General features: G+C 43.3%; 1 protein-coding gene across 4 annotated transcripts in view; it reads left to right on the forward strand.

Annotated features, from left to right (window-relative positions):
- Positions 1 to 26,559, forward strand: part of Elmo1 (engulfment and cell motility 1) — a 517,917-nt gene that overhangs the window by 270,433 nt on the left and 220,925 nt on the right. For all 4 annotated transcript variants that reach the window (XM_038333241.1, XM_038333243.1, XM_038333242.1 and 1 more), the window contains one exon: positions 15,068 to 15,176. In XM_038333241.1, the coding sequence (XP_038189169.1) occupies positions 15,068 to 15,176 (109 nt within the window). The remainder of the gene's footprint in view (positions 1 to 15,067; positions 15,177 to 26,559) is intronic.

The raw sequence follows: 26,559 nt of genomic DNA on the forward strand, positions 1-26,559 counted from the left end.
ACTCACAGGTTCTTTCTCCTGCACGGCACCTATTGCTGCCCTGTATTGTAGCTGCAGTGCAGGAGCTCAGAGTAAAAACCCACTCCTGCCTCTTCCTTGGAGAGGGAAAGGTTTCATAGAGAGATGGGGGGGGGGGGACTACAGTCCTTCCGGATTTTTTGTTATTTTTCATTGATGGCCTTTGCAGTTGGGGACAGTTTTAGGCCTATAGAATAATTACTATCCTGAGCCCCTGCTGGAATTGCTTAGCAGTTGCAGGGAATTTTGCTTTGAGAAATCATGTCATCTGTAAACAAGTGCAACAAGATTGTTTGTTCCTTCCCAATCTAAGGCAGTTTTTCTTCTTATTATCTTATTTAATTACCTAGGGCTACCAATAAGATAGTAAATAGGAGTGTGTGTGTGTATGGGGGGGTATTGTATCTAGTCTTGAGAAAAAAGTGATGGGTGTTCCACCTTTATGTATGATGTTAGCTGTTGTTATTTTCTTATAGATGTTCTTTATAAAACTGATAAAATTTCCTCCTGTTTTAATTTCATGAGAGTTTTGTCATGGATGGGTGCTGTATGTTGTTCAGTGCTTTTTTTTAAATTGGTATTAGTAGATCTTGAACTTGTTAATGCTGTGGTTTATATCAATTGATTTTCAATTGTGATGTGTAATTCTTTTTATTCCTAGTTAGAGTCTACTTAATGTTTTGTAGTTCCTTTATTGACATAATGTCATTGCACTATAAATTGTATAACATGCACTTTGCATATAATTGACATCACCACAAAAGTCAGGAGTGGTGTGCTGTTTCCCCTCATGCTGTACTGCTTTAGCCATTCACGTCTTCCCTACTGCCATCCTTTTCTTTATTGTGGCTGTCACAATCACCAACATGGTCCCCATATCTGTGATTTTGTGATTTTAAAGAATGTCACGTAGATGGAGTCATGAGCATTTCGTGTTGGGGCTAGATTTCTGCACTGAGCACAGTTCTCTAAAGGTGCAGGTTCTCTGTAACAACAAAGTTCCCTTTTGTTTTTCCTAAGTAATATTCAGTGGATCCATGACACAGTTTGTTTTACTGTTTACTCATTGACAAACATGATTCATTTGTAGTTTGGACAATTCTGAATAAAACCACTATGAATATATGCATACAGCTGTCTGTGTGAGCATTGAGTTCCCAGCTCTCTGTGTTAAATGTTTCTGGAGAAATTTTGCATCTATATTAAAAGATTTGTTGGTCTGAAGTCGCCCTTCTTTGCCGTGCCTTTGACTTTGGTGTTAGGGTGATCTGGCCTCACAAAAGAGTGTAGGAAGGAGTCATTTGCTTCTGTCCTCTGGAATAAATTGTAGGGAATCAGTTCATATCAGTCCTAAACTGTTTGATAAAATTCACCCATGAAACCATCTGGCCTGATGCTTTATGGTTAGGGAGGTTATTAGTTATTGATTCAATTTCTTTAATAGACCTGGAAGTACCTGGATGATCTGTTTTGGCGCATTGTGTCGTTCAAGGAATTAGTCCTTTCCTCTAAATCGTCTGAACATAGACTGTGGGAATTGGTTGTCAAGTCCACGGATTCTGCAGCGCTGGCTCCTTTTTCACATTCACTGTCTGTAATTAGCTTTATATCTTTGTTCCTCCCTTAGTATTATATTTTCCCTTAGAAGTAAAATTGTTCCTGATTGTAACTAGGAGTCGACTTGATTTCCTCGGTGTTTCTCTACTGATTATGCTTTCAATTTCATAGATTTCTACTCCTGCTTTTATTCCTTTCTTTGGGCTTTAATTTTTCTTCTATTTCTTTCCTATGGTGAAACTGTAGACGCTGTCCCTCCTGCAGGATTCTGGCTTAGCTAAACCTCTTTGGCACTTATGTCATGGAAGTGGATGTGCTTTGCTTTGCTCTACTTTCCCCGTAACTTGGAAATCTCGGGCTTAAGGTTATTCTTCATTGCAATAAGGAGTGTAAGCTGAACATCACCAGCAAGGCCTGTTGACTTTACTCTCGAATAATGTTCACAGCCTGCTTTTACACACACACACACACACACACACACACACACACTGCTAAAATAATGCATCGTGTCAGCTCTCTCTCCTACAGTCCTGTAACACTTCACTAGCCGGCTCTAGCTGCTGCCAGCTTCCCTCCCCTCATCTGCTCTTGCCATGTTAATCACACTGGTAAGATACCCTGAGATCCTTCCAAGCTTGGCCAAAGCATCCCTGCCCTGTTGCAACCCTAAGTGGTTCCCTTCTGATGCAAAGTACCATCTAGGACACCTACTACTTACATCTTGCTCTCATCTGTTGTGTGCCTCTCCTTGGGGAGTACAACAGACCCATGGGGAGTCTACTCACCCAAGGTGGGGAATGGATACCAGCATAGACTCTGCTAAAGTCCAATGTGGTAAGCCAAAAAACTTGGAGTTGTTTATAGGAATAAGGGTGATTGGTTATTTACAGGAGCATGGATGGCTCAAAAGCAACTGTATCACCAAAAAGCTCATCCCAATGTGGGGAATGACTCATGGCAGCTGCAGTCCTGGAGCTGTCTGCATGATGTGCAGACATCTGGACCGGTCAGAATCCTCTTTCTTTGCAGTTGTTCCCTCCTGCCACCACGGGTGACAGGATTCTTGTCGTTCACCTTTCCCACTAGCCTGAGGTTTACTTACTTTCTGAGTCTTCCTTCCTCCCCTCCCTCTGATGGGGGATGTTAGGGTTCACAGCAACATCCCGTAGCTCTGTGTTTGTGTCCTCTACTTCTGTCCCACTCAACTCCAGACACTGCTACTTTTATTAGTCAGTTGGAGCTCACATAACTAAATAACCCAGGCTGGATGGCTTAAACTACAGGGATTTGTTTTCTCACAGCTCCAAGGTTGGTAGGGGAGGATCAAGGTGTCACCAGAGGTAGTTTCTCCTGAGGTCCCTCTCTGTTACTGGTGTATACATAGTGGCCCTCTTGTTGCTTCTCTGCATAGTCCTCCCTCAGGGAAGGTCCATCCCAGTGTCAGGCCTTGTAAGAGCACCTAATGTCTCACCCTCCTGCTCTTGCCCGCATCCCTCCCGATTGCTTGTTCACTAGTCTTTTGTTTTGTTTTGTTTGTTTGTTTTTGTTTTGTTTTGTTTTTTTTTTTTTTTTGAGACAGGGTTTCTCTGTAGCTTTGGAGCCTGACCAGGAACTAGCTCTTGTAGATCAGGCTGGCCTTGAACTCACAGAGACCCACCTGCCTCTGCCTCCAGAGTGCTGGGATTAAAGGCGTGCGCCACGGCCCCCAGGCCTCACTGGTCTTTTCTTCAGATGTAGTCATGTGCTCAGAGTCTTAGGGCTGCTAGATATGATGGAGAGGCACAGTCCTCTCTATAGCATGCTTGCCGACCTTGTGTGTGTCACTGGCTGTGCACTGTGGGCATTCTTCTGACTTTTTCTCTTGGACATCTGTTAGTTAGACATGGAGGTCACTCCCCCGCTTCCTCTGCTGTCAGAGACTTCCATAGAATTTCCACCCCTTTGCTTTCTGTCCACTCCTCCTCTACAAGCTTGGTGCACCCTCCCCACCCCTCCCCCGGCATTAATATTTATTGTTCATTCTATTATCTTGTAGCCCTCAGGAACCTGGAAACCCGACGGGGGAGACTAGGGAGAGGATCTCAGCTGCCAGTGTCACTATTGCAGCCCAGAGCAGGAACTTAGCTCTTGTTTATATTGGTTATAAATGAGTGTCCAAACCAAATCAGTGGCAGGGCCCTCCCAGAAAGTTCTGGTGTCATGCCTCCTGGCGGAATTTACCCTCAGAAAGGGAGCAGTAGAAACAGTATTCTCCTGGCTGCACCTGCCCTTCTGGCCTATGTCTGTCTTGGCACAGAGACCAAAGAGAGAGTGTGCTGCAAGATGACCTTGTCCCAGATATGCTGGCACTCATACTTGGGTGACTCACTGCTGATTTCCATTTTTTAATTGTATTCATATGACCATATAATACTAGGCCAGCCAGTATCACCACCTGCCTGACAAATCAGAAGTCATTTTGTGTTGGTGCTATCAAATTTAGATGGTAATAGTGCCCCAAATCGCATTATATTAGTTAGAAGTAGCTCTCCTACCTTAGGAACTGTGCAATAGACAGACCTGTTATACACAGGAGTGTGTGACAGTGCCAGGTAATTTTATTTTTATATTAACCCTAATTTTTAATCACATTTTGTCCTGCATTAATACAATGCAAGACTCTAAACTTCAGTATAAAATCAAATCATGGGCAGTCTTTTCATATATTTTTAAACATATTCCCCCTGGTCTTCAGTCCAAGCGTGAAGCCCAGAGAAAATGGGTTATGACCAGTAAAGAAGAAGCAGCAGAAGCAGTAACAACAGAGTGGATGAACTTGCCAGTGAGGTACTACGACAAGAAGGCAAAGGACAAAAGTGTTTCCCTTGGACCTTTTGTCTGGACTGCCACTGGAGAACGGTGCCCAGATTTAGGGTAGGTGTTTCCACTTCAGTTAACTTAAGAAACTCCCACACCGATGTGCTCAGTGGCTTGTTTCTTAGTTGATTCTGGCCAAGCTGACAAGCATGATTAACCCTCAGAACATCTGCCTATAAAGTTGCTATTACCAACCACAGGGAAGTAACCTGGCTGATCAGTTAGCTTTTGAACTGTGATGCTCCTGTACCACAGGACCCTTGCACAAGCACAGAAGAGGGAATGTGCCCTGATGAGCAGGCGAGGCTCTCACATGGCTGAGGCATGAGTGGCATTAGGCAGTATGTAACTGCTGTGGGAGAATGCTCTTCCTAGGCTCTGGTGAGGTGCGCATGTGAGGAGTGTCAGTGGGGTAGGACCTGACCTCAGGCCTGTGGGAAACACCAAATCCCATATCCCATGCTGAATAAACAGGCGCCCATCGGGCAGTGTGACCTCTTTGCTGTGGTGGCAGGCTTAAGCACACTTTAGAATTTTTCCTTTGTTTTTTTTTTAAATAAATGTATTTATTTTTGGTGAGTCTTTAAAGAAGGGATCTGAAAAACATTAAAGCCATTTTGGTATATGAGTCTGAGATGCTTGCCTTACCTAGTATCTCAGTATCTACACTCTCAATTTTCTTGGCTTCTCAGGAGTCAAAAGCAGACCACCTGTCTGTGCTGCCGGTGTGTGGCAGATTGAAGATACGGGGGTTCTTTCCTGAGGGCATTTAAGTTGCTTCCTGGGAAAGCCACAGGTACCCATTTCCTTAGTCTGCTGTGCTCTCTTCCCCTCCATATCCGGCGCCAGAGATTCCCATCCTTTATAGAGGAATTAGGAGAAATCTCCTCACCAGCCCCATTCCTCAGGAATTTCCCGCTAGAACAGGGGCCGTGCTGCCTAAGTGCTCTCCAGTGAGTGTGGAGGGCAGGAAAGCCCAGGGAGAGCATCTTCTAGGAAACAAGTGCAGTTCACTTTCTTCACTGCATTCAGGGGATCAGTGTCTGAGTGTCCGGTCACAGACTGTGACTACTGCAACCTCGCTCACTGTGATTCCTATGGTAGCCTTTGTGGGTAATGGGTGCTGCTGTGGAGGCAGCAGGTGGGACGTGTTGGGGACACCTCCTTGGTGTGGGAGCTGGCTCCCCATCATCTCATGTCTTGTTCTGCTTCCCACTCAGCATTTACAGGGACCATTTATAGCAAACATTGGCCAAGTGTTTCCCAGAAACTCACAGCGAGGAGGTCTTGGCACATTCCAGCCTTACGTAAACATTTATCTCCTCACAATCCACAAAGAAGGTTGAGCTCAATACGCATGAGCAGGCCTTTGCAGTGTAGGCTTTGAACAGGGTAGGACGTGCTTACCAAGTCCTTCTGCTCCCAGGAGATAGCACCCCTGGGAGCACAACAGACACAGACAGGCAGTACCAGCGGCTTCCAAGAATATTTTCCTCCAGAGCGTGGATCCAGTCTGTAGACATGTACCCTGCTAAGTGACATCAGAGCCCCGAGGCAGGCTCATGACGAAGAGGAAGATTGGAGGTCTGCGGCCCAGGCGCGCTCCACAGGTGAAAGAGAAGGTGGACTGAGGAAGTCAGTGGATAGGAAGATGGCCACATCTCACTGCGGTTAAGATACAGTGAACACAGAAATAGCAAGTTCTGGGAGGTCATGTAGAGAGCGAGTGTAGTGAGTGCCTGTGAATGGCAGGGCTGCTGCTTCCGTGCACGGCTAGAACGGTTCTCCATTGTGCCTCTCACTTGTTCAGTAACTGTGTTAGCAAGGGCCTGCTAATCCCGCCACTCTGCCCGTGTGAGGAATTCATGGCTGAGCTAGCCCTGTCAAGGCTTTGATCCCATCAAGAAAGCCAATGCATATATCTTCATTATCTTCATTCCTACTGGGCACAGAACGTGAGTAATATTCTAGGAAAAGAACTAGAAAGAATTGTAGATTTTTAGAGGAAGGGGTTATGGAAAGATTTATTGAATATCTAAGGGGAAACGTGGGGGAGAAGTATCGAAGCCCAGCTCTCCGGAAGAAAAGCAGCAGTGCCTCTGCTACTGTTAGCTTTCAGGTGGTCAGAAGACTCCATTTGTTGGCTTCCCTCGTTGATGTTGGGGTCAGTGGACACACAGACACACCTTGTGCCATTATCCGTGCTGTTATCCCCCCCCCCCCTCCACACACACACCTTGTTCACACGGGAGGGCTGACGGCGAGTGCTGTGATTGCTTCATGTGTTCCGCATGTCTGGCTTTTGTTGCACTATACCAAAGTGCAGGGAGTGTTTCTTTTTGGCTGATTAATGTTCATTTCAAGGTCTATTATGAACCTCCAGGCTTTAATTACTACACCATTACCCAGTCGATTCCTTGCCATTTTATATTTATGGCTTTTATTACGCCTTAGTATGTGCAACTGCCTAATTCCATTCTAAATGCATTTTTACCTCATTAACTGGATTTTATTCCATTTTTTCTCATTTGTCTGGATTGTTATTTATCTCAGTTCCCTGTGTGTATTTGCTGCTTTTGCTTTTTCACCAGTCTGACCTCTTATGAATTCTCTTTCTCTTTCTTGTCTGGGTTGTATCGTTCTCTTGCCCTCAGATACAGCTCCTAAACTTTCTGGACACTCTGCGCTGGGAATTCCTCGTCCTGGCTGTTAGCTATACTTACTCTTACCTTGGCTGTTTCTCACTTTTTTGAGTTTCAGTCTGAACATTATAGGCTTTATTCATAGACTTTCAGCCCTATACGGTTGCCTGTAAATTTTAAATAGCAAATTGAGACTCAGGTAGGTTTTGTTTTTGTCTTTGTCTTTAGGACTATACTGCTAGAAATATTATTATATTATAATTCCTTACATGTTCTTCTAATAGTCCCTATTCCCAGCAGTGTCTCAAAAGTTAATTGTTTATTTTCGTGACTTGCATATTTTCTTGGGTTCTAGTCTAACCCAATGCCATGGAATCTCATGGGCAGCAGGCAGCACCTCTGTTAAACCAGGCTGCCAGCAGATCTGGCACACACGGAAGTTTATGAACGACTGTTCTAAAGACGTCTGCGGGAAAATGACGAGAACCATCTAAGTCAGAGACAGTGTTTGCTCCACCCATCCTAGTCTTGCTGTAGTTAACAGTGTGCCCAGCAGCTGCGTGTTGTGTGCTCTCATCTTTTGAGACCACTTTGCCCTTGAGTCGTAAGCCTGTTTCGGAAATACAGATGGTAACCACCCAGAATAAGAGCTCCTGAGGTTGCTAGAGCATCTCTTTGCAGGTGTCCGCATCTGCTGTTTTCTGTATTACAGAAGATGGGTATTACAGTGTGTATGTGTATTTCTATGTGTGTGTATGTGTATATGTGTGTGTGTTTTCATGTCACTAACGGTTCTAAGAGTAAGTGTTTCAGTGTGGCTTTACATAATTAATATTAGGATTTCAATGCCAGAAGTCGGGTGCCATGAGGGGACTTGTTCTGGGTTCCTTGTTCACCTTTGAGCTGCTCCACCTTGTATCTCTGCGTGGATTGCAGCTGAAATAGGGCATAAGACTTCCTTGCCTGCACTTGCAGTGTAAGTGGGTGAGATCACAACCAGATCTCTAGACCCCTTATTCTAGAAGAACAAGAAGGCATCTGGCTTGCTTTCATGTGTCCCCAGAGGCCTGTCACCGGGGAGGTAATCTTTTACAGTTCTGAGTTTAGTTTAGTTGCTGGTACAAGTGTTGCACGAGATGCTGGCCAAAGACCACAGAGGGATAAGGAGGCAGGGTGCAGTAGAGAGAGAACGAATCCTGACTCCATAAGGCAGCTTCGCAGGCACAGCATACCGGTAAGGTGGGTGTTGTAGAATAGATATCTGTAGACCTTAGAGGTGCAGTGTCTTGTACAAGCCCCCTTGCGTTAGTAGCAGCTCCATTGTCCGGGCCCTGTGTCAGATTCAGGCAGTGCTGACAGTCCCTCCTCTTTGGAGACAGCAGAATCAGACCTGCCAAACTGTCCTCAGGGCCAGTGGGAACAGAACCGTGCCATCTCACACCTTCAGTTAGAGCTGAAGCAACAGAAAGAAGATTGAGAGTAGAAGGGAAAAAAAAAAAAACAGTGGAGATTAAGGACACTAATAGCCGAAGGGCTCACTCCAGGGCTGGCCTCAAGAGCCACTGAACTGATTGTACTTAGCAGTGGTTAGAGCCTCAGGGGGGAGAGGAAGTAAGTGTGTGAGAGGCTGCACCCGAGTGCCTATCAGCAAAGGGATTCTGAAAACAAAGGCCTGTGTGAGCAGACTCTTCTGTCAGAATTGTGAGGCTGCCTGGTAGTGAGCATGCAGTCCCTTTAGTCAGGCCCAAGTCAAATGGATCCCCCATCTGCAACAGGTCAAAAAACCAGATGTTCCGAGCATGCCATGGGGTGTGAAGTGTGTAGAAACCGTAGGGATGCCACAGCAGATTAGTGAGATGTATCTATTTTAGGGGGACCACAGTTCCTGGAGTTATTTTACTGAGATACAGAGTCAGACAGACAGACAGACAGACAAACAGACACACACACACACACACACACACACACACCTTCTCTTAGCCTAATGAGCTAAATCCACTGACTTTCATGCCAGGTATGTGAATTCAGTGTATATTCTTACGGGGCTGGGAGAGATACTTCCCTTAGCCTAATTGAGCTAAGTCCACTGACTTTCATGCCAGGTATGTGAAGCCAGTGTATGGGGCTGAGAGAGGTTTGGTAATGGAAGATTAAAAAGAAAAAACATTGTTGCTGTTTGAGATAGTGTCTAACTGTGCAGCCCACACAGGCTTTGAACTCAAAATACCCCTGCCTAAGGCTCCTGAGTGCTGGGATCACAGGCAGCTTGAATTACCATAACCAGCTAGCACTTTTAGAAATTGAACTCTGTGCTGGACAGAGGCTAGCTATGATCTGAGAACTCACATCTTGCTGTCATCCCTACAGTCTTGAGAGGATATTATAAGTTAACACATTCATTAGTCCTGTGGACATGTTGGGGACAGTTGATAGACAACAGGAAAGACAGTCTGTAAACTACAAAATATTATATATTGTATAAAGTTCATTTAATATTACACAGGTATCCGGTGTTCTTATTTGTAAAACATGTAGGCGATTGTAACTTCTCTTGGTATGTGACATATTCTGAGATAGTCCATAACTGTGATTTTTAAGATTTCACTCTTTGAAAGCTAACCCGGCTCTTGCAGAGGACCTGAGTTCAGTTCCCAGCATCCACATTAGGTGCCTCACAGCTTCCTACAACTCCAGGTCTGGGGAATGTAGTGCCCTCTTCTGGCCTTCCTGAGCATTGCACTCATGTTCACTTAATGCGCCCCCTCCCACATAATGAAAGCTAAAGTCAGGAAAACATTTAGACTTCAATTTTGGTTTCTGTCTGTGCTGTCTAGTTTTAAATCAACTTGGCAGAAACTAGAGTTGTCTGAGAGAAAGGAGCTTCAACTGAAGGAGTGTCTACCTAACACTCCAGTGTAGATTTATTTGGTTTTATTTCTTTTTCTGAAAAGGGTTTCTCTGTGCAGCTCTGGCTGGAGCTCCCTCTGTAGACCAGGCTAGCCTTGAATTTAGAGATTTGCCGACCTGGGTCTTCCAAGTGCAGGGGTCAAAGGCATGTGCCACCACCTAGCTGACATGTCCTTAGTGATTAAGGTGAGAAGCCCAGCCTGCTGTGGATAGTGCCACACCAGGGCTGATGGGCTTTGGTGCTATAAGAAGCAAGCCACAAGGAACAAGCTGAGTGAGCAGCTCCCCTCCATGGCCTCTGCATCTGCTCCCGCTTCCAAGTTCCTGTCCTGACTGCCTTGGATGATGAGGGACGAATAAACAAAATGAACCCTTTCGTCCCCATGGTGCTTCATCCCAGCAGTAGAAACGCTAACTAAGACACAGTCCCAGAGTATAATTTAACAGTAAAGGAGAAAATAAAGATGAAAAAGTGTGCACTGATATTTCCAAATGGAGCTTTTCTCACTGACTCAGGCAGACACGGCTTATTTCAAAATATTGAAGCTGGGTCTAGTTATAGAAGTGTGTTTGAGAAAATGAAAGCGACTTCCCCGTAGGTTCTCTCACTGTGCTAAAACCTCATTAGTAATAGTTGTGATAATGATTTCTAAATTATTCCTGTAAAATTTCCTACCTTAACACTTGAACAAGGAACTTTAAAGACTCTGCCTGCCTTGACTACGAGAATCTGGGATGAAGGTTTGTTTTTCCTGGGGCAGGTAAATACGAGAAGATAGATGACACATTAAAGAAAGAAAGAGAAGGGCTTCTCCGAGTGATTTACATATTGATTACTTAGATTACTGCTTAATTTAGTGCCTACTAATAAACTGTGCCTTGGAAATGTTTCCTGCGCGTTTATTGGCCGCAGTAATTCTACCCTGTGTATGCGGATCACATCCTCATTAAATATTGATGCACTCATGAAATGTTAATAGAATGTTAATGTGAAATACAAGGTAATGTGCTCACTGGGAGCCTGGAGCTGGACGTGAGCTACCTGTCTGGCTTTGCCTTCTGTCTGGTCGGCTTGCTGTTTTCTTCAGTTTGTTTCCTCATTATCAGGAGATTCCACATTGCTCCCTGATCTGCTTTCTCAGATACAATTTTTTAAAAAGAGAAACAAGATTTTCTGACTGATGGGAGTGCAGCCATTCTCTCCTCCTGCTTTTCAATCCTGGAATCCCTGCTTTGAACCAGAAAGAAGTCTGTCAAAAGAGGTGGGGAATTAGGCATGAGGTCTGAGGAGACAGTTGACAGCGTACCCTGACCAGGGAGCTAGGCATCAAGGACTCAGGAGATGACCGTGTCTGGAGTGACCCTGCCCTGAGGGTCCATATCATTGTGCTCATGTGTGCAGTGGTCTTGTGTGCAGAGCTAAGTCAGCCTTGGTCTCCATCCTTTCAGATTGCCTTGATCTCGTTCATCCTCTTGCCTGTGCCTCTCCTGTCATCTGCGTTTCCACGGCCACTCTGCTCCAGCCTGGTCTGTTTGGGTTCTGTGCTGGTCCAGATGCCTCCCTACAGATCCAGGCCCCTCACTCAGTAGACCAGACCCAGTGTTCCTGACACCTACTTACCTCAAGGGATGTGACTGTGATACCTCTACTTGGGATGCTCTCCTGCTCACAGACCTGGGCCCTGTCTCTCAACAGCCAGGGAAGCATCCTTGACCTGTTGACACAGACCCCAGGCATCGTCTCTTCACAGCATGTGTGGTGGGCCAGAACTGCATCTTAGCTTTTCCCCTTTCTTCTTATCAGAATGCATGCGCAGTGAAGTCAGGGCCCTTTCCACCTTGTTCCCTACCCGAAGATGCCCAGCCATCTTCCCGGGAGCACATAGGTGCTCAATTAGTACTGGTGGCAAAATGAATAAAGTCCTTATCCCTGACACCGAAGAGTTCATGGTCTAGAACGGTGCCTTTGTCTGCTTTGTGCTATTATAACAAAATGTCTGAGCGTGAGTAGCTCCAAAGGAAAGACATTCATTTTGGCTGACAGTTCTGGGGCTAAAAGGCCAAGGCTCCATGTATGGTGATGGTCGTTTTGTTGGCAAAAGTCCTGATGTGTGCAGGACATATAACCTGGCAATATTCAAGAAGCGCACATGCATACACACACACACACACACACACACACACACACACACACAGCTATACTCCCTCTAGTGTCTGTTTATCTGTCTTTCTTCTCCTTCCTATCCATTCTTCCTACCTCCTTTATAAACTATCCATATTCAGTCATGGGTATTGCCCTGATGACCTGATCTGGACCAGATCACCCACCTCAGGCCCCTCCCTAAACACCTGTCCTTATCCCTCACAGTGGAGATTAAATTTCAGCACAGCCTGGCTGGGGGAAAGGGCACACACTAAGACCATCTCCAAACTATAATAAAGGAGAACCTGAAACACACACTGCACAGCATCCTTGTAGATTCTCCTGGGAGGCCAGCATCTGGGGAGAGGAATGGCAGATGAGGGGCTAGGAGTCTGGCCTTACACAGGAAGAGTTTCAACCATAGCTTCAGATATGTATAATGTGATTCTGTGGTGTGTGTGTGTGTGTGTGTGTGTGTGTGTGTGTGAAGTAAGCAGCCTCCTCAAGTATTATTGCTTCGTTGACATCTGACTTTGGATTTTATTTACTTTGGAGAACTGGTGTGTTCTGTTTTTGTTCTATCTGTGTGAAAAATGGTCCCCTTAGGTTTAAGTAGTGAGATCATTTTGAGCTAGCTATAGGAGACAGGAGAATTTCTTATGGAAAGCAGATTTTCAGAAGATGGACTGAGAGGCCACACTTTGACTCCAGGGACAAATCCTCTACATGAAGAACAGGAGACCTGGGACTCACAGACGCTCCCTTTGTTTTACTTTCTCTGTCACTAACATCCATAGAATTCTTTAGCCCTTACCCGTGGATGCTGTCAGCATGGGTAGGCCAGCTTTCCCCATTACATGAGTTACTATTCTTGTCACTGTGACTTGCCTACTGTCTGACAGAAAGAACTGAAGGAAAGATAGCTTTTTATTTTGACTTATGGCTGCACAGGTGTCAGGCACTCATGGGGTCAGAGACATATCAAAGCAAAATAGGTAAACATCATAGCAGGCAAGAAGAGGAGAAAAGAGAATACAGGCGGCATCCAGGGACAGACGTAGCCCACATTTATACTCCCAGTTCATTTCACCACCTTTAAAAATACTGTTCTCTTTTGGTTCTATCAAGAAATCTACCCACTGATTAGACCAGCCTTGTGATGTAATATATAGAGAGTCTTTCTCTGTCCTGCCAGCCAGCTCCCAAGAATGACATTTTTTTCCCTTTGTTTGAGCAAGTAAAAGGCATCTGTTAACTTGAACTTTATAATAAAAGTTTGCTTGAACTTTATAATAAAACCTACACTCATGCCATATGAATAAATAGCATGTAATAATAAGTCATGTGGATCTGTAGCCAACAAGATTTATTATATCTTACCCAATCTGAGAGCTGTTTCCCACGCAGAGGGATCAGCATGTATGTCACCCTTCTTGTAGGTATTTATTTATTTATTTATTTCTCCTCATGTCTATGGCCAAGATCCTCAGAGTTCTCCCCTAATTAAATCTGATCTCTATTAAATTTGAAGGAATGCATAGCTTTTCATCTCTTGTGGAAACAAAAGCATAACCTCTCCCCCAATGCAACACATTTCCCGACTTTCATTTAGAAGCTAAGACATCTCTGAAGTATATAAGCTGGCTTCATTCAGCAGTCCCTTCAATAATCCAGTGTTTCTCAGCAGCTGCCATTTGCTCATCAGCATTCAAGAAATTCAAAGTCAACAATGCACCACATAGGATCCAGATGCCCTATGTGCTTATCTTTTTTTTTTTTTTTTAAATACTTTACACTTTCTTTAAAGATTTTATCAATTGGTTGGTTGGTTGGTTGGTTGGTTGGTTTTTTGAGACAGGGTTTCTCTGTAGCTTTGGAGCCTGTCCTGGAACTACCTAGCTCTTGTAGATCAGGTTGGCCTCAAACTCACAGAGATCTGGCTGTCTCTGCTTTCTGAGTGCTGCGATTAAAGGTGTTTGTCACCACTGCCCAGCTAAGATTTTATTCTTTTTAAACTGTTTGTTTTTTCTATGACTCGCTATCCCTATTTTTTTTACTGTATCTGTTTAGAGGTTCTCTTGGTATGGACTGCTTTACTGCACACCTGCAGCCTTCTCTGAGCATGTAAGCCAAGCTTTAAGCCACCTCATGACTCTACTCATGGCGCTGGCTGGCTCAAGCCCTTGGGCAGCAGCTGGATTCCTTATCTCTGTAGCACCATAGCCCACCTGAGAGACTGTGGGACTAGTAAGCCATGTCTGTCTCTGTGTTTGTGTGTTTGGAACTTTTTTAAAAAAGCTTTGTTAGGGCCTGTGTGGACACATGTGCCCCCACCCACATTGGACTTCAGTAATCATTTCTGGAAATGCCTTTATGACACCCAGAGTTGTGTGTCCCTGAGCTCAGATAGCTTATAATCCAATCAAGTTGAACAAGAAAAAATAAACCATTTATTTAACTGGGGAAGTCTCCGGGAAGTACTGTGCTTGATCCTCTTCACGTGTTCCCCAGACATGCTTCAGCGAGACCATGCAAAAATATGGGCCTTTTAATAGGAAATAAGCCCTGAAAATGTTGACATTGAAGTTGTACAAGCTTGCTGTTCCTCAGAAAGAGACAAGAATGATGTCCTGTCACTTAAGTAGTGAATCTGTACTGTTTTGTCTTGACAAATTCCTCACAGGCACCTCTGTGCGAATGAAAACCAACGAGCCAAGCAAAACCTCTTCCTGAAGGTCAGAGGGCTATAGGAGGCTTGAGAAATATCAAAGTCTTAGGTGCCATATTCTCTGTGCTCTATTTAGTCCTGGCCTCAACATTCATTGGTTGAAGACCCCATAGTGGGGGTGATTTTCCTTACGTCTTTATTGGAGTAAGCCAAGAGCCTTGATGTGCTTGGTCACAGAATTCCTTCTATAACCTTCACTTCCCTTTCTTCACACAGATTGTGCTTGAGAACAGCAGCCGGGAGGATAAGCACGAGTGTCCCTTCGGCCGCAGCAGTATAGAACTGACCAAGATGCTGTGCGAGATCCTCAAAGTGGGCGAGCTGCGTAAGTACAAGTGCATGTGCCCCGTGGGTGTAAAGGTTGGCAGACCCCGAACTGCCAAGTTTCAGCCCCTACCCATGTGATGACTTTCCGGAGTGCTGACACCTTCACATGCCTTTACCATAGGTCCATTCTCTGGCTGTGTGTGTGTTTTTACATGTCTGCTTTGTATAGAAACATGAAAGGCTACAGGAAGAGAGGACTCGGTGGGTATTGTGTCAGAGGTTCCAATATTATAAGAATTAGCACATGTCCCAGCTGTCTCACGGTTGGTTAGGTAAAACATCTGTTGTGATTTTTTCCTTGCGTTCTACTTTTTAGACTTCTTGTAGACCATTTCCTTTGCTTTCTTTTGAAACAATTTTTTTCTATAAAGAAAAATTGAATACTATAATGAAATTCTCTTGCTACCCGTGTTTCAGTTGTGGGGAATATTCACTCTAAAAAGAAAGAATTATTGAAGAAAATGGGTGTCTGAAAATGAAAAATTGGCTAGAAATACGCTTTGGGCTCCTTTTCTTACATGACCAACTTTCTAAGAGGACATCCAAGAAAAGAGATAATAATATCCTTGCCTGTTGGCTCATTGGTGTACTCTAGCTTTAACATGAAGGCAGATATGACTTAATCTCCTTCCATTGTCCTTGCCTATGCCAAGTCTCCTTGAGCAGCCAATTCTCACTTCTCCCATTCACAGAACTGGAACACACAGATGAATCTTTCCTCTCAGGCTTAATAACACTAGTATTAGAGAAGACTGCTTATATCAGGAAAATATTGGAGGTGGTATGTGGTTCTGTTGTGAAAAGCATAGATATGTGGCCACCAGCTTTGAGAGCTTAAAATAATGGTGTAGAGTAATTAATGGGAAGGGGACTGTGATTAAATCAAAAAGGGGGGTTATGTTTTATTTACATTTGAGAGCAAGATATAGGCAATGTTGAGAAAAATTAGGAATTAATAAAGAAAAAACTAAAATATTGAGTTATTGGACCAAGCAGGAGCCAGTCATCTTCCGTTGGCTACCAGTTAGGTAAAGAAGTCAACCTTGGCATAGAATTGCCAATGAAGGTCATTGCCTGTGAGGCCACAATACTGAGGAATTGCATTGGGACTGAGGCAGCCTACCCAGGGCAGTCTGTTAATTTGTGCTCTTCACTGAGTGTTTAGGTTGCAGCCCTTAGGGATCCCTGATATAAGGTGTCTGCCTCTTCCCTAACTGAGACTGTTGTCTTTGATATCCCTTATTGTTTGTTCAGCTTAAAAATGTAAGCCCTAATCAAACAACCCCCTTGGAATCTCTCCATCTGATAATGATCTAGTATTTATCTCAGTTTCATGGAGGGGACTATTTAAAGTCACTTACTAATAAGGCTCTCTGAATCTTTCCATTTCTAGAAAGTGTAGAGGCACCAGGTTTTCTGTGCTCAAGTTACTGAATTACATTGCTTCTTTTACCCACCCTTTCCGTCTTCCTAATACCATATGTTGGGAAACAGGGGGAGTGCCCTTGTGCTGTGACGTTCCCTGCACCACTTTCTGCTTTGCTCTGTCATTAGTCTGCCAGAAAAGTGGTCTGGTGGCAGGGAAAGAGATGTTAGCAATGCAGAGGAGCTGTATTCTATCTGGTAATTACTCACCAGGGTCATTGTGCTGCTCTCGCCATTCATAGTCCCCAGAATAGAACACCTAGAATGGCAGCGTTTGGTGTGAATACTTAAGTACTGTCTTTGCTTTGTAACTGCAATACAAAAATGTCAGTGTGATGAGCCCGTGAGAGGCAAATACTCAACCTGGAGGGACTGGCTTGGGAGGCATGGTCAGATTCTGGAGTGGGTTGTGGATATAGCAAATGTGGGCCTGACCTGACCTGGAAACCTGGCCTTTCCGTCAGTAGGGCCATCCTGGTAAAGGAGAGGAACCAAGGTGGCAGTAGTCTGAGGTCGCAGCCATCCAACGAGTTTCTGTTTTGTGCCTGTGCATGAGAATGAGTTGGAGGATGTCACAGGTTTTAGCCTCTGGCAGTGTAAATTTGGTCTTGCCAATTACATTGAGGATAATGAAGGGACCCCAGTCCTGTGAACTGAGATAACAGGGTATAAAGATGAAGGCAAGTAGCTCATGGACTCTGCACAGTGGTGCAGCTGCTCCTCTTTCATCTCCCAGCTTCTGATGAAGAAAAGTCCTTGGCATTCTCTACAGGTCGCTTTGCAGGTCCTCGAGCTGCCTCTGAGTGGAGGCTGGACTTGAGTGACAGAGCGGTGGTATGGTCCCTTCGCCAAACATAAGGATACTTGTATCCATTTGCTTAGTAAAAATCTACTGAACATTTGTAATGTGTTGCACGCTGCAGCTATGGCTGAAGCAGGTAGGGCCTCTCTCCCCAGGAACTTCCAAATTTTCTTAAACTTCAGAAAGTAAAAAGATGAGCTGGGGCTGATATAATGTATCCTGTGATTTTAAATTTATTATTCTTTTAAAATAAAGCCTATATGTGATACAGAACAATGTTTCCAATATCTTGGTCCTTTTGAGTTTAGCTTTTCAATTTGACCTCTTGCTAGCCATCATCTGCAAGGGCCATTCTGGGCATCTTTCAAGGCTTACAGAGTGTTTTCACTTCTGTGAAGTGAGACTTGCCCAACTAAGTTGTTTTCTGCTCATAAAATCTGAAAGGATAGCTGTACTCTGATTGAATGCTAGACATCAAATGATAAAACACCCCATGGAAAGAGGAAAATTGCTTTTTTAAAATGGATTGCCTTTTTCCCAGTGCCATATTAAATAAGTTACTAATAATGAAAAACAAATTTGAATGCACCCTTATGTTGAAGGAGATACCTATTTTTCTTCTAAGGCAAATTAGTTTCACATGCAAATTCATCCTTCTCTTGGTTTGTTTGCTCCCCTTTCCCCCTCCCCTTATTCCTAAGTTCACAGTTTTGAGAACTTCTCAGATTTGTGTGAATAATTGACCTTGAAAACCATGGTCAGTTTAACTATGTTAACCAATTCTATGTTAAACAAAAAAAGTGTTTAAAAATCTAATAGGTGGGAGCAAAAGGATGCTTACAAATAGAGTTAATTTTCTAGAAATTATTTATCCTTATTTTTAATTTTGGGTCTCTTAAAGAAATCTAGTTTGAAAGTGCCAATTATAATTTTGTATCTAATGCAAACACATTAAATTACAGATACCAAATATATGTGAACATTTTCTCTTTAGGTAGCTTAAATATACGCATTCCCTATTCTGCTTCCTAGTTATTAGGATGTCAAGTGACAAATATTATCTCTGATAGTATGGCTTAAAATACCATCTATTTCTGTTCTCAGAAGCAGTTTATCTTGGTTATTTAACTGATGTCTGTTACAGCCAAGATCAATAATATCTATGTTTATTAATGAAGGAGGCCCTGCTCTGATGACATAGCGTATGGAGGCGCTCACTAAATTTTGACTGAGGATACCCAGGGGACTTTGCAGAAAGAAGTAGGAAAAGAGACTGGTGGCATTCGGAGATGTGAGGGAACCAGCTTGGAACACAGCCCAGCTACTTGTTGGGTGTCTCAGCATGCGTTTCCACTATTTTCAGCTTTCGGTCCCTTATCTATAAAATAATGCCTGTTATACAGTTCATGGAGCTTAAATGAACTGATGGACATGGCTGTAGTTGAAACACCAGTAGGGTTCGTTTTGTCTCTTTGTAAGTGTCCCAGTCTTGCTTTCCGAAGGTTAAGTGAGGGGGCTGAAGTTTCCACTTTAGAGGAAGCTGAGCAGACCTTGCTTCTTCACTCTACACATGGCTCACATCTGTTACAGTCGGCCTCCATCACAGAATCTCAATCCGTAGAGCCATCCAACTAGGGGATTAAACTATTTGGGAAACAAATTCCGTCCATACTGAGCATGCACAAACATTTACCCTTCTTGTTATATTAGACAGCAGTACAACAATGACAGTTTGTACAGCATTTATATTGTGTTAATTATCGTAGTCCATTTAGAAATCATTTCAAGGATATGCGCAGTTATGCATAGGTCATATCTCAGCACCGTACCATTTTATGGAAGGTGCTTGAGCATCCTTGGACTTGTGTTTCTAAGGGGTTGAGGATGCTTTCCCCCCAATACACAGCAAAGAACATTCTTTTTAACTTTCCACCTTGAGATTCCTTTGAAAGGAAGACATGTTTCCCTCAGTTTCCATTTTAAAAATCACAAAGAATCCTTACAAAGCTGGATATGATCATACACACCCAGAGTCAGGGTGTGTAATTGGCAATCCCAGTGAAAAGAATCAAACAGACTGGAAAGGAGGAGTAAGCTTTCAAGATAGGAATTACATGTTTATTTGCTTGGAGTTTGTGAAGAAGGCAGGAAGGGGGTGGTGCCTCTTCTTATAGGAGGAAGAATATAGGCAAATCCATATAACTGCTGTAGAACTAAGTCCTTGGGAAGATATTAGCTCCCAAGTAGAGAAAAACAGAGATAGTTGTGCTGTTTTTGTTGTTATAACCTTTGTCCCCGAATAAATGAATGAAGGAAACTTAATTTCTGCTACAAGTAGAATAATTGCTTACCTTTTGGACTTGTAACACCATGCCTGTACCTTCATCCTCTAGCTCTGGGGCACCTCTCTACATGGTAGGATTTTATTCGTCACCATAACATTAATTTAGAACATTTTCTGTGTCCTCAAGATGCCCACAGGCTGACTCGAATGTCCTTCACATGAAAAATGATAGTGAAAATCCGTTTCCCTCTGTAGTGTTTCGTTGACGTCAGACCAACACCTCTAGAGAAGCAGTATTTTCTCTGAAGCCTCAGAATTTCTACCTATAGTTTCTTTTTGCTGGGATTTTAAACATCTACACGAGCCAGCCCCAAGTCAAACCTATTTGTCTATGTTCTTGGAGCTCTGCTACACTTGGTTCTTATGATGCCCACAATCACAAGCTCATATGCCTCTCCAGCACACCTTCCCCACCCGTGTTCATTCTTGAAAAAAGGAGAAAATACTGCTTCCGGGAGATGTTAGTCTGATGTCGATGAAACACTACAGAAGGAAAAGGATTTTCACTATCATTAATTCATGTGAGTTAGCCTGTGGGCATCTTGAGGATATAGAAAATGTATGAATGTGGTTCTGTATAGTTAAGAGGAAGGTTTAAGGGAGCAAGCAAATGGAGGAGATGCCAGCTGCAGAAGGAAGTGTGAAATCCTAACTATTTGTCATCCGGAGAGGTTTGGACCTGACCATACAGGCCATGAGAACCAATAGAAAGACTTCGATACACAAGATGCTGTAGTGGTTGTCCTGGACATAACATTTGAGGATTTTATTGTTTACTGAGTGTGAGGAGGACTTTTAAGAATGCTAATGGTTTGGGAACGGTGTGAAGCTGACATCCAGCAAACCTCACCCTGATAATGCAGCTGTGGGGATGATTTCAGCTGCAGCCAATAGAAATTCCAGATGATTGAATGAGGGCAGAGTCAACCAGGCCCCAGGGCTGATTAACCTCACAGTGGTACCCTCGGGAATCCCACTTCTTTCCATTTGTGTTCTGCTGGTCGCAGAAGAGTGGCTTCTGTTACATGGCGGCTGGCTGTTTTCCTGAGGGAAGTGTCTCTGTGTATGCGCATGTTTCTAGAAGTCATCCTACAAACTACTTTGTATGTATCAATGGCTAATATCTTGGCCTCTTCCTGCCCAACCTAGATGTTGGAACAGGAATGGGGCTGGCCCAGGTCAGACCAGTCATTGCTGCTAATGAGACTGGAAAGGCATCAAACCTCCCTTTTGTGTGCCACTACCAGATGCTCACCATAGCTAAGAGCATCGAGTTCTGTTCTGATGCAGAAATAATGACTTGGAACCCTTTCTGTCCTTATATTTGAAAAGATTTTTCTGCATTTTTTCACTGTTGCAGAAAACTACAACAAAGTATGGTCAGATTACTGCCCTGTTTCCTCTTTACTGAGAATTGGACAAATGCACTAAGGATTTTTTTCTTTTTTGGCGTGACAGTATTAAAGGTTGCAGAAAAATGGAAATTGAGGTTTGATTATAATGCATTTCTTCTCCATCACCAAGATGCAAGGACTAGGGCTCCGCTACATTATGCTCTTGTTAGGAAACAGATATTCCCATTTCCTCCAAATGCTACTGTATATCAGTCCAAAATATGTTTTGAAGGACAAAATGAATGCATTACTGATGAAAGGCTCCATCGTTCCCTCAGCTCTGCTGTCTTCACCTCTTTAACCACTTACAGTTAGATCAAATGATGACTTCTGTTTAGAAAAATTAACGAGAAAGAAGCTTACGACACACCATGAAAATAATGATCACGCCCAGACTTTGTCTTTCAGGGCGATATTTATTATAACACAGCTGCGGTGCTGAGTGGAGCACCTTGCTCCATTTATCACCAAGACACTTCTACTTTAGCAAGTAAAAATAACACCCTGAGCACGTGGACGGACTCTTCGGCATGCAGCAGCAATTAGAACAGACACTTAACTCTGGGACATTGGTGTTTGCCACCGTTGAGAGCTACAATCCATCACTCTCATTCTTAGTCACAACATTCTAGTTGGAGAAAGGACAAGAAAATTAGGTTTTGGCAATTAAATCTATTAAGGATTGTTCCCCCCTCCTAATACTAGCTTGTGCTCTTAACCCTTAGAAAGCTGAAAACTCTCAGATCTTGATTCTGCCTGGACTTTTTATACTGTATTTGACTTTCTTATGCCATTTTCAACCTTCAAAATGGCAAGGAAAAGCAAAGTAAATATTTTCATTCAAATTTTGCTTGGGAAAATTGTATGTAGCTTGGTCCATGGGGAAAAAAATATCAAAGTGATTGAGATGCTTTTCACAATAATTATACAAGCATGGCAGGACTTATAATGGTGTCATTAGAATCTGGCATTCAGAGTTCACATGGTTGACATGTCGATTTCTGTCAAGGTGGTTAATGTTGTCTTGCTCACTACTCACCCCCCCATCAGAGACATGAGGTCATCATCACCGTCCCCTAGGCACAATCCTTTGATAATTGGGCAAGGGACTGTAGCAGGAAGGCCTTTGCTGACTGAAGTACCCATGTGCAAGGGATGGTCTGCATCTGGTTGTACATGGACTAGGAGATGCTGAGCTGTGCGTGACAGCGGGGCTAGCTCTTCTGCACATTCTAGATTTCATAAACGTTCACCTCTGTGGTTTGTCCAGGTTGGTGAAGGCAATATCATAGGTTTCTGAAGTTACAATAAAAAAGTTTATCCTCATAAGACTTGATTGTGAGGAGAAATTGAAACTTGACAGTTTAAAAGGACATTACATCCAGCATATCTCCATTATAAATAAAGGAAAGTGCTTTATTTTGTTCTCGGCTTTTTATTAACACATTTTATGCTATCTGTGAAATGATGTGTGAACTGCAAACATCAGGCTCTGTTCCTCTTGAATGCTTGAGTAGGTTTCAGAATGGGATGTGAACTTGCAGGTTTGCCCAGGCTTGTAGGGAGGAGAGATACAGGCCTGTTGAAAATGCCTGGCCTCCCACTGGCTGCTCCTTCTGCCCCATAGAAACCCTTGTCTAGATGCATCTCAGCATCAGGTGTGCGCGAATCTCCTGGTCCTCTCCTCGGTCTGCCTCAAACAGTGGTAACATTTTATCTTTGTCTCCTTTGGTCCATGTCTGACTTCTTGTTAACACTTGTTTTGTTTTTGTTTGCTTCATCTTTGTGGTCAATTTCCCTTGAACATTGAACTTTCAAAAATTTAAGATTTTTTTAAACTAACACACATCAATAAATAAAAATACACTGTAAATGCTGGTGATTTTTCTTTGCAAAGTGCATGTTATAGAAGCCTTTGCATTTACCTCCAGTGGACATTGGATTTGACTGTGAATTTCATTTGTAAGGGTATTGTGTTTTGTGTATCTAGTTTTATAAAACAGAACAGTGCACCATCTCACGAGAATAAGCTCCATAGAAATCCAAACACTAATTTTATTTAACGTTAAATCAATACTTTTTGACATTTAATACCAGGCATGAAGGATGTTGGAATAGGACGATTCTGTGTGTGTATGTTCTCTTTCTCTGTCTCTCTCTCTCTCTTTCTGTGTGTGTGTTGCATGGTTAAGCCCAAAGACAACCTCAGGTATTATTCCTTGGGAAACCATCTTCCTTTTTTATTTTATGTATATGAATATTTACCTCCATATATGTATACATACCATGTGTGTTCCTGTGGTAGCCAGAAAAGAGGGTCAGATCTCCTAGAATTAGTGTTGTGTTGGCTACTGTTTGGCTACTAGGGACCCTAACCTGAGTCCTCTACGAGAGCAGCCAGTGTTCTTACAGGCTGAATCATCTCTCTTGCCCTGTTTTGCTTTTTAGATCAGGTCCCTCACCAGCTTGGCATGCACCAAGAAAACAGGGCTGGCTGCTCAGTGAGTCCCAGGGCTATGCCTATCCCTGCCTCCCCAAGGCTATTATTATTATTATTATTATTATTATTATTATTATTATTATTATTATTATTTTATGCAGGTTCTGAGCATGCAAGTCAGGCTCCTGTTTGCAAGGCAAGCACTTTAGCAACTGAGCCATCTCCATAGCTCCAGGATCATCCTCTTATCATAAAAAAAGCTGTAAACCAACAAATTAGCATTATATTTAAAACTGTAAAAAGTTTTAGGAAGCAAAGCAGGATGCAGTAAGATGCTGATATTCACATATATTGCTTTACCTTGGTCAGGAGAACACAAGAGGTAGACTTCAGCCATAGAAACAGTGTTTTGAATTATGCATGACAAGGCTTTCTATCTAGAACTCCCTACAGAACCTAAGGAGAAGCTGTTAGAACTGAACTCAATTAGAGAGCAGGTGCCAGAGAAATAAACTTAGTAGCTTTTCTTAGTATGTCATTGATGCTTAAGGTCACTATAAAGTAGAAGAAAGGATTGTAGTGGAGGTGGCAATGAAAATAATCCCAGTGGAAAGTACCTTAGAAGGGTAAAGGAAACTATAAGGTTTTACTAAAAAAAAAAAAAAAATAAGTAAGCAGACACTTTATTCCTCATAGGAAAATATTAATATGTGAAAAGTACAGAAGTTGTCCCAAATCAGTGTGCTGGCTCACATCTCTCCCGCAGAAGTAGCAAAGGGAATTAGTGTGGAAATGTCACGGACTGATTGAAGGGTTCATTAGAAAGAAAAAGGCCAGAGTCGGGAATGAAACCTTGATAAAGAATACCAATAAAATAGTTCAATAAAAGATACTGCGTTAAGCACCACTCCTCCAAGCCTGGGAGCTCTAGGCTAAGCTATCACAGCGGAATACCTGAGACCAGGTAGCGTATAAGGAACAGACCCACTTATCCTTTCAGTTCTAGCCTTTGTGAGGTTCAGAACCAAGGGACCACATCTGGCACAGGCTTCCCAGAGACTCCTGGATTAGAAAGTAGAAGAGGCAGGAGAGGCACTGCATGGGACAGGTGGGCTGTGTGAAGGGGTGGAGCTTCGCCTTTCCCAGGAACCTAAGGTAACCCTGACTCCAGGTAATGGTAAGAGTCAGAACTGGCCTCTGAAAGGTCTCACCTCCGGAATATTGCATTGTGGATTCAGTTTCCAACAAGTCAGCTTTGGAGACACAGAGAAACAATAGACCTTTGACCCAGACTCACAAAATATAATTTTAGGTGTTTGTTTTGCCACAATTAATTAGCATTTGTGTTCTCTCTCTCTCTCTCTCTCTCTCTCTCTCTCTCTCTCTCTCTCTCTCTCTCTCTCTCTCTCTCTGTCTGTCTGTCTCTGTCTCTCTCTCTGTCTCTCTCTCTCTCTCTCTCTTTCACACACACACACACACACACACACACCCCTGGTGATTAGACTATGAAAAATATGTTTCTTATGGGCAGCACAAAAGAAGTTTTCAAAATACATGAAGAAAAAGTAAAACAAGCAAACAAACCACTCAAAGGCTTGAAATGCAGACACATGACCCTGGGTTCAGTATATAGACCCTCGACAAAAGGAAACAAACTGACAAAGACCTTCAGATTAGACTTTGTTCTGGCCTCTTATCTGTGAGGAATGAACCAACCTAGCAAGTCCAGAGGCCTTGTGGAGAAAGGGAGGAAGGGAGGCAGTGATGACTGATACCTAGGAGGCATCTCTGTGCCCTGCTGCAGCTTGTGCCACCAACAGAGGTTGGAGAGAGGCTTCCTGACTCTGGATCAGGGGTGCCTCTGACGGTCCTTCTTTTGACCAATGTATACCACCTTGACTTCTGGACTGCCCTCCCTCTATGGGTGTGGCTTGTCTGAAGTCAGTGGTTATACACATGGGCAGATATGATTTATGTGGCTTCTTATGAGAGAGAAGACATAAAATAAAAAAACATAAAATTAATAGATTCCAGTCCTCAAAGAAGCTGGTTGCCTGAATATTGTCAACATGTTCCATCTACAAAGTTAATCAGTATTATAGTTACTCCAAAAAGGGGTATTGTCAAATCCTTCTTGATTCAAATCCCTAAGCCCCGGGATCTTTGCTTGCTTGCTTCTCCTAGAGCAGCAGGCACCATTCCAGCAATTATTGTGTGGTCATATAGACTGGACCATGACCCCCAAGTCCAAGTTGTAAAATTTACATTAAAATGGAAGGGAATATGGGAAAAACTGAGCAAAGTTTAAGCATGAAGCTGAGAGGACCAAACAGATTGAAAAAAAAACTACAGAAATAGCCTGAAATGATGACAGATACTAATACTAATAAACTAAAAAAAAAAAAAAAGCAGATCACAACAGAAAAGAAACGTGCTCACAGTGAAAGTCTTTGATATTCCTGGATTTCTTTTGCCACAGGCCCACAGGGAGTCCCCAAGGCTTGACCCATTGCAGCTCAGAGAGTTCTAGAAGGCCATTTATTCCCTACCCTTAGCCTGCAGCCTCAGGGCATAGAGATCTGCCTTGTGGGTAGGGTAGATTAAAAATTACTTTTTAAAAGATTGCTATCTATCTATGGGATGTCTGTATCCCACATCTGGGTGACAACATTACCTGGGTCCCACCCGGGGCTTATTTGTCCATGCTTGGAGGGAAGCATGAGGGTTAAGAATTGACAAATAGAGCCGGGCGGTGGTGGCGCACGCCTTTAATCCCAGCACTCGGGAGGCAGAGGCAGGCGGATCTCTGTGAGTTCGAGACCAGCCTGGTCTACAAGAGCTAGTTCCAGGACAGGCTCCAAAGCCACAGAGAAACCCTGTCTCGAAAAAAACCAAAAAAAAAAAAAAAAGAATTGACAAATAGAAAAGAGAGATACAAAAGAAAAGACAAAGACACAGGATAGAGTTGGGAGGGCA

The sequence above is a fragment of the Arvicola amphibius genome, chromosome 6 (genome assembly GCF_903992535.2).
Source record: "Arvicola amphibius chromosome 6, mArvAmp1.2, whole genome shotgun sequence".
In the NCBI taxonomy this organism is placed as follows: domain Eukaryota; kingdom Metazoa; phylum Chordata; class Mammalia; order Rodentia; family Cricetidae; genus Arvicola; species Arvicola amphibius.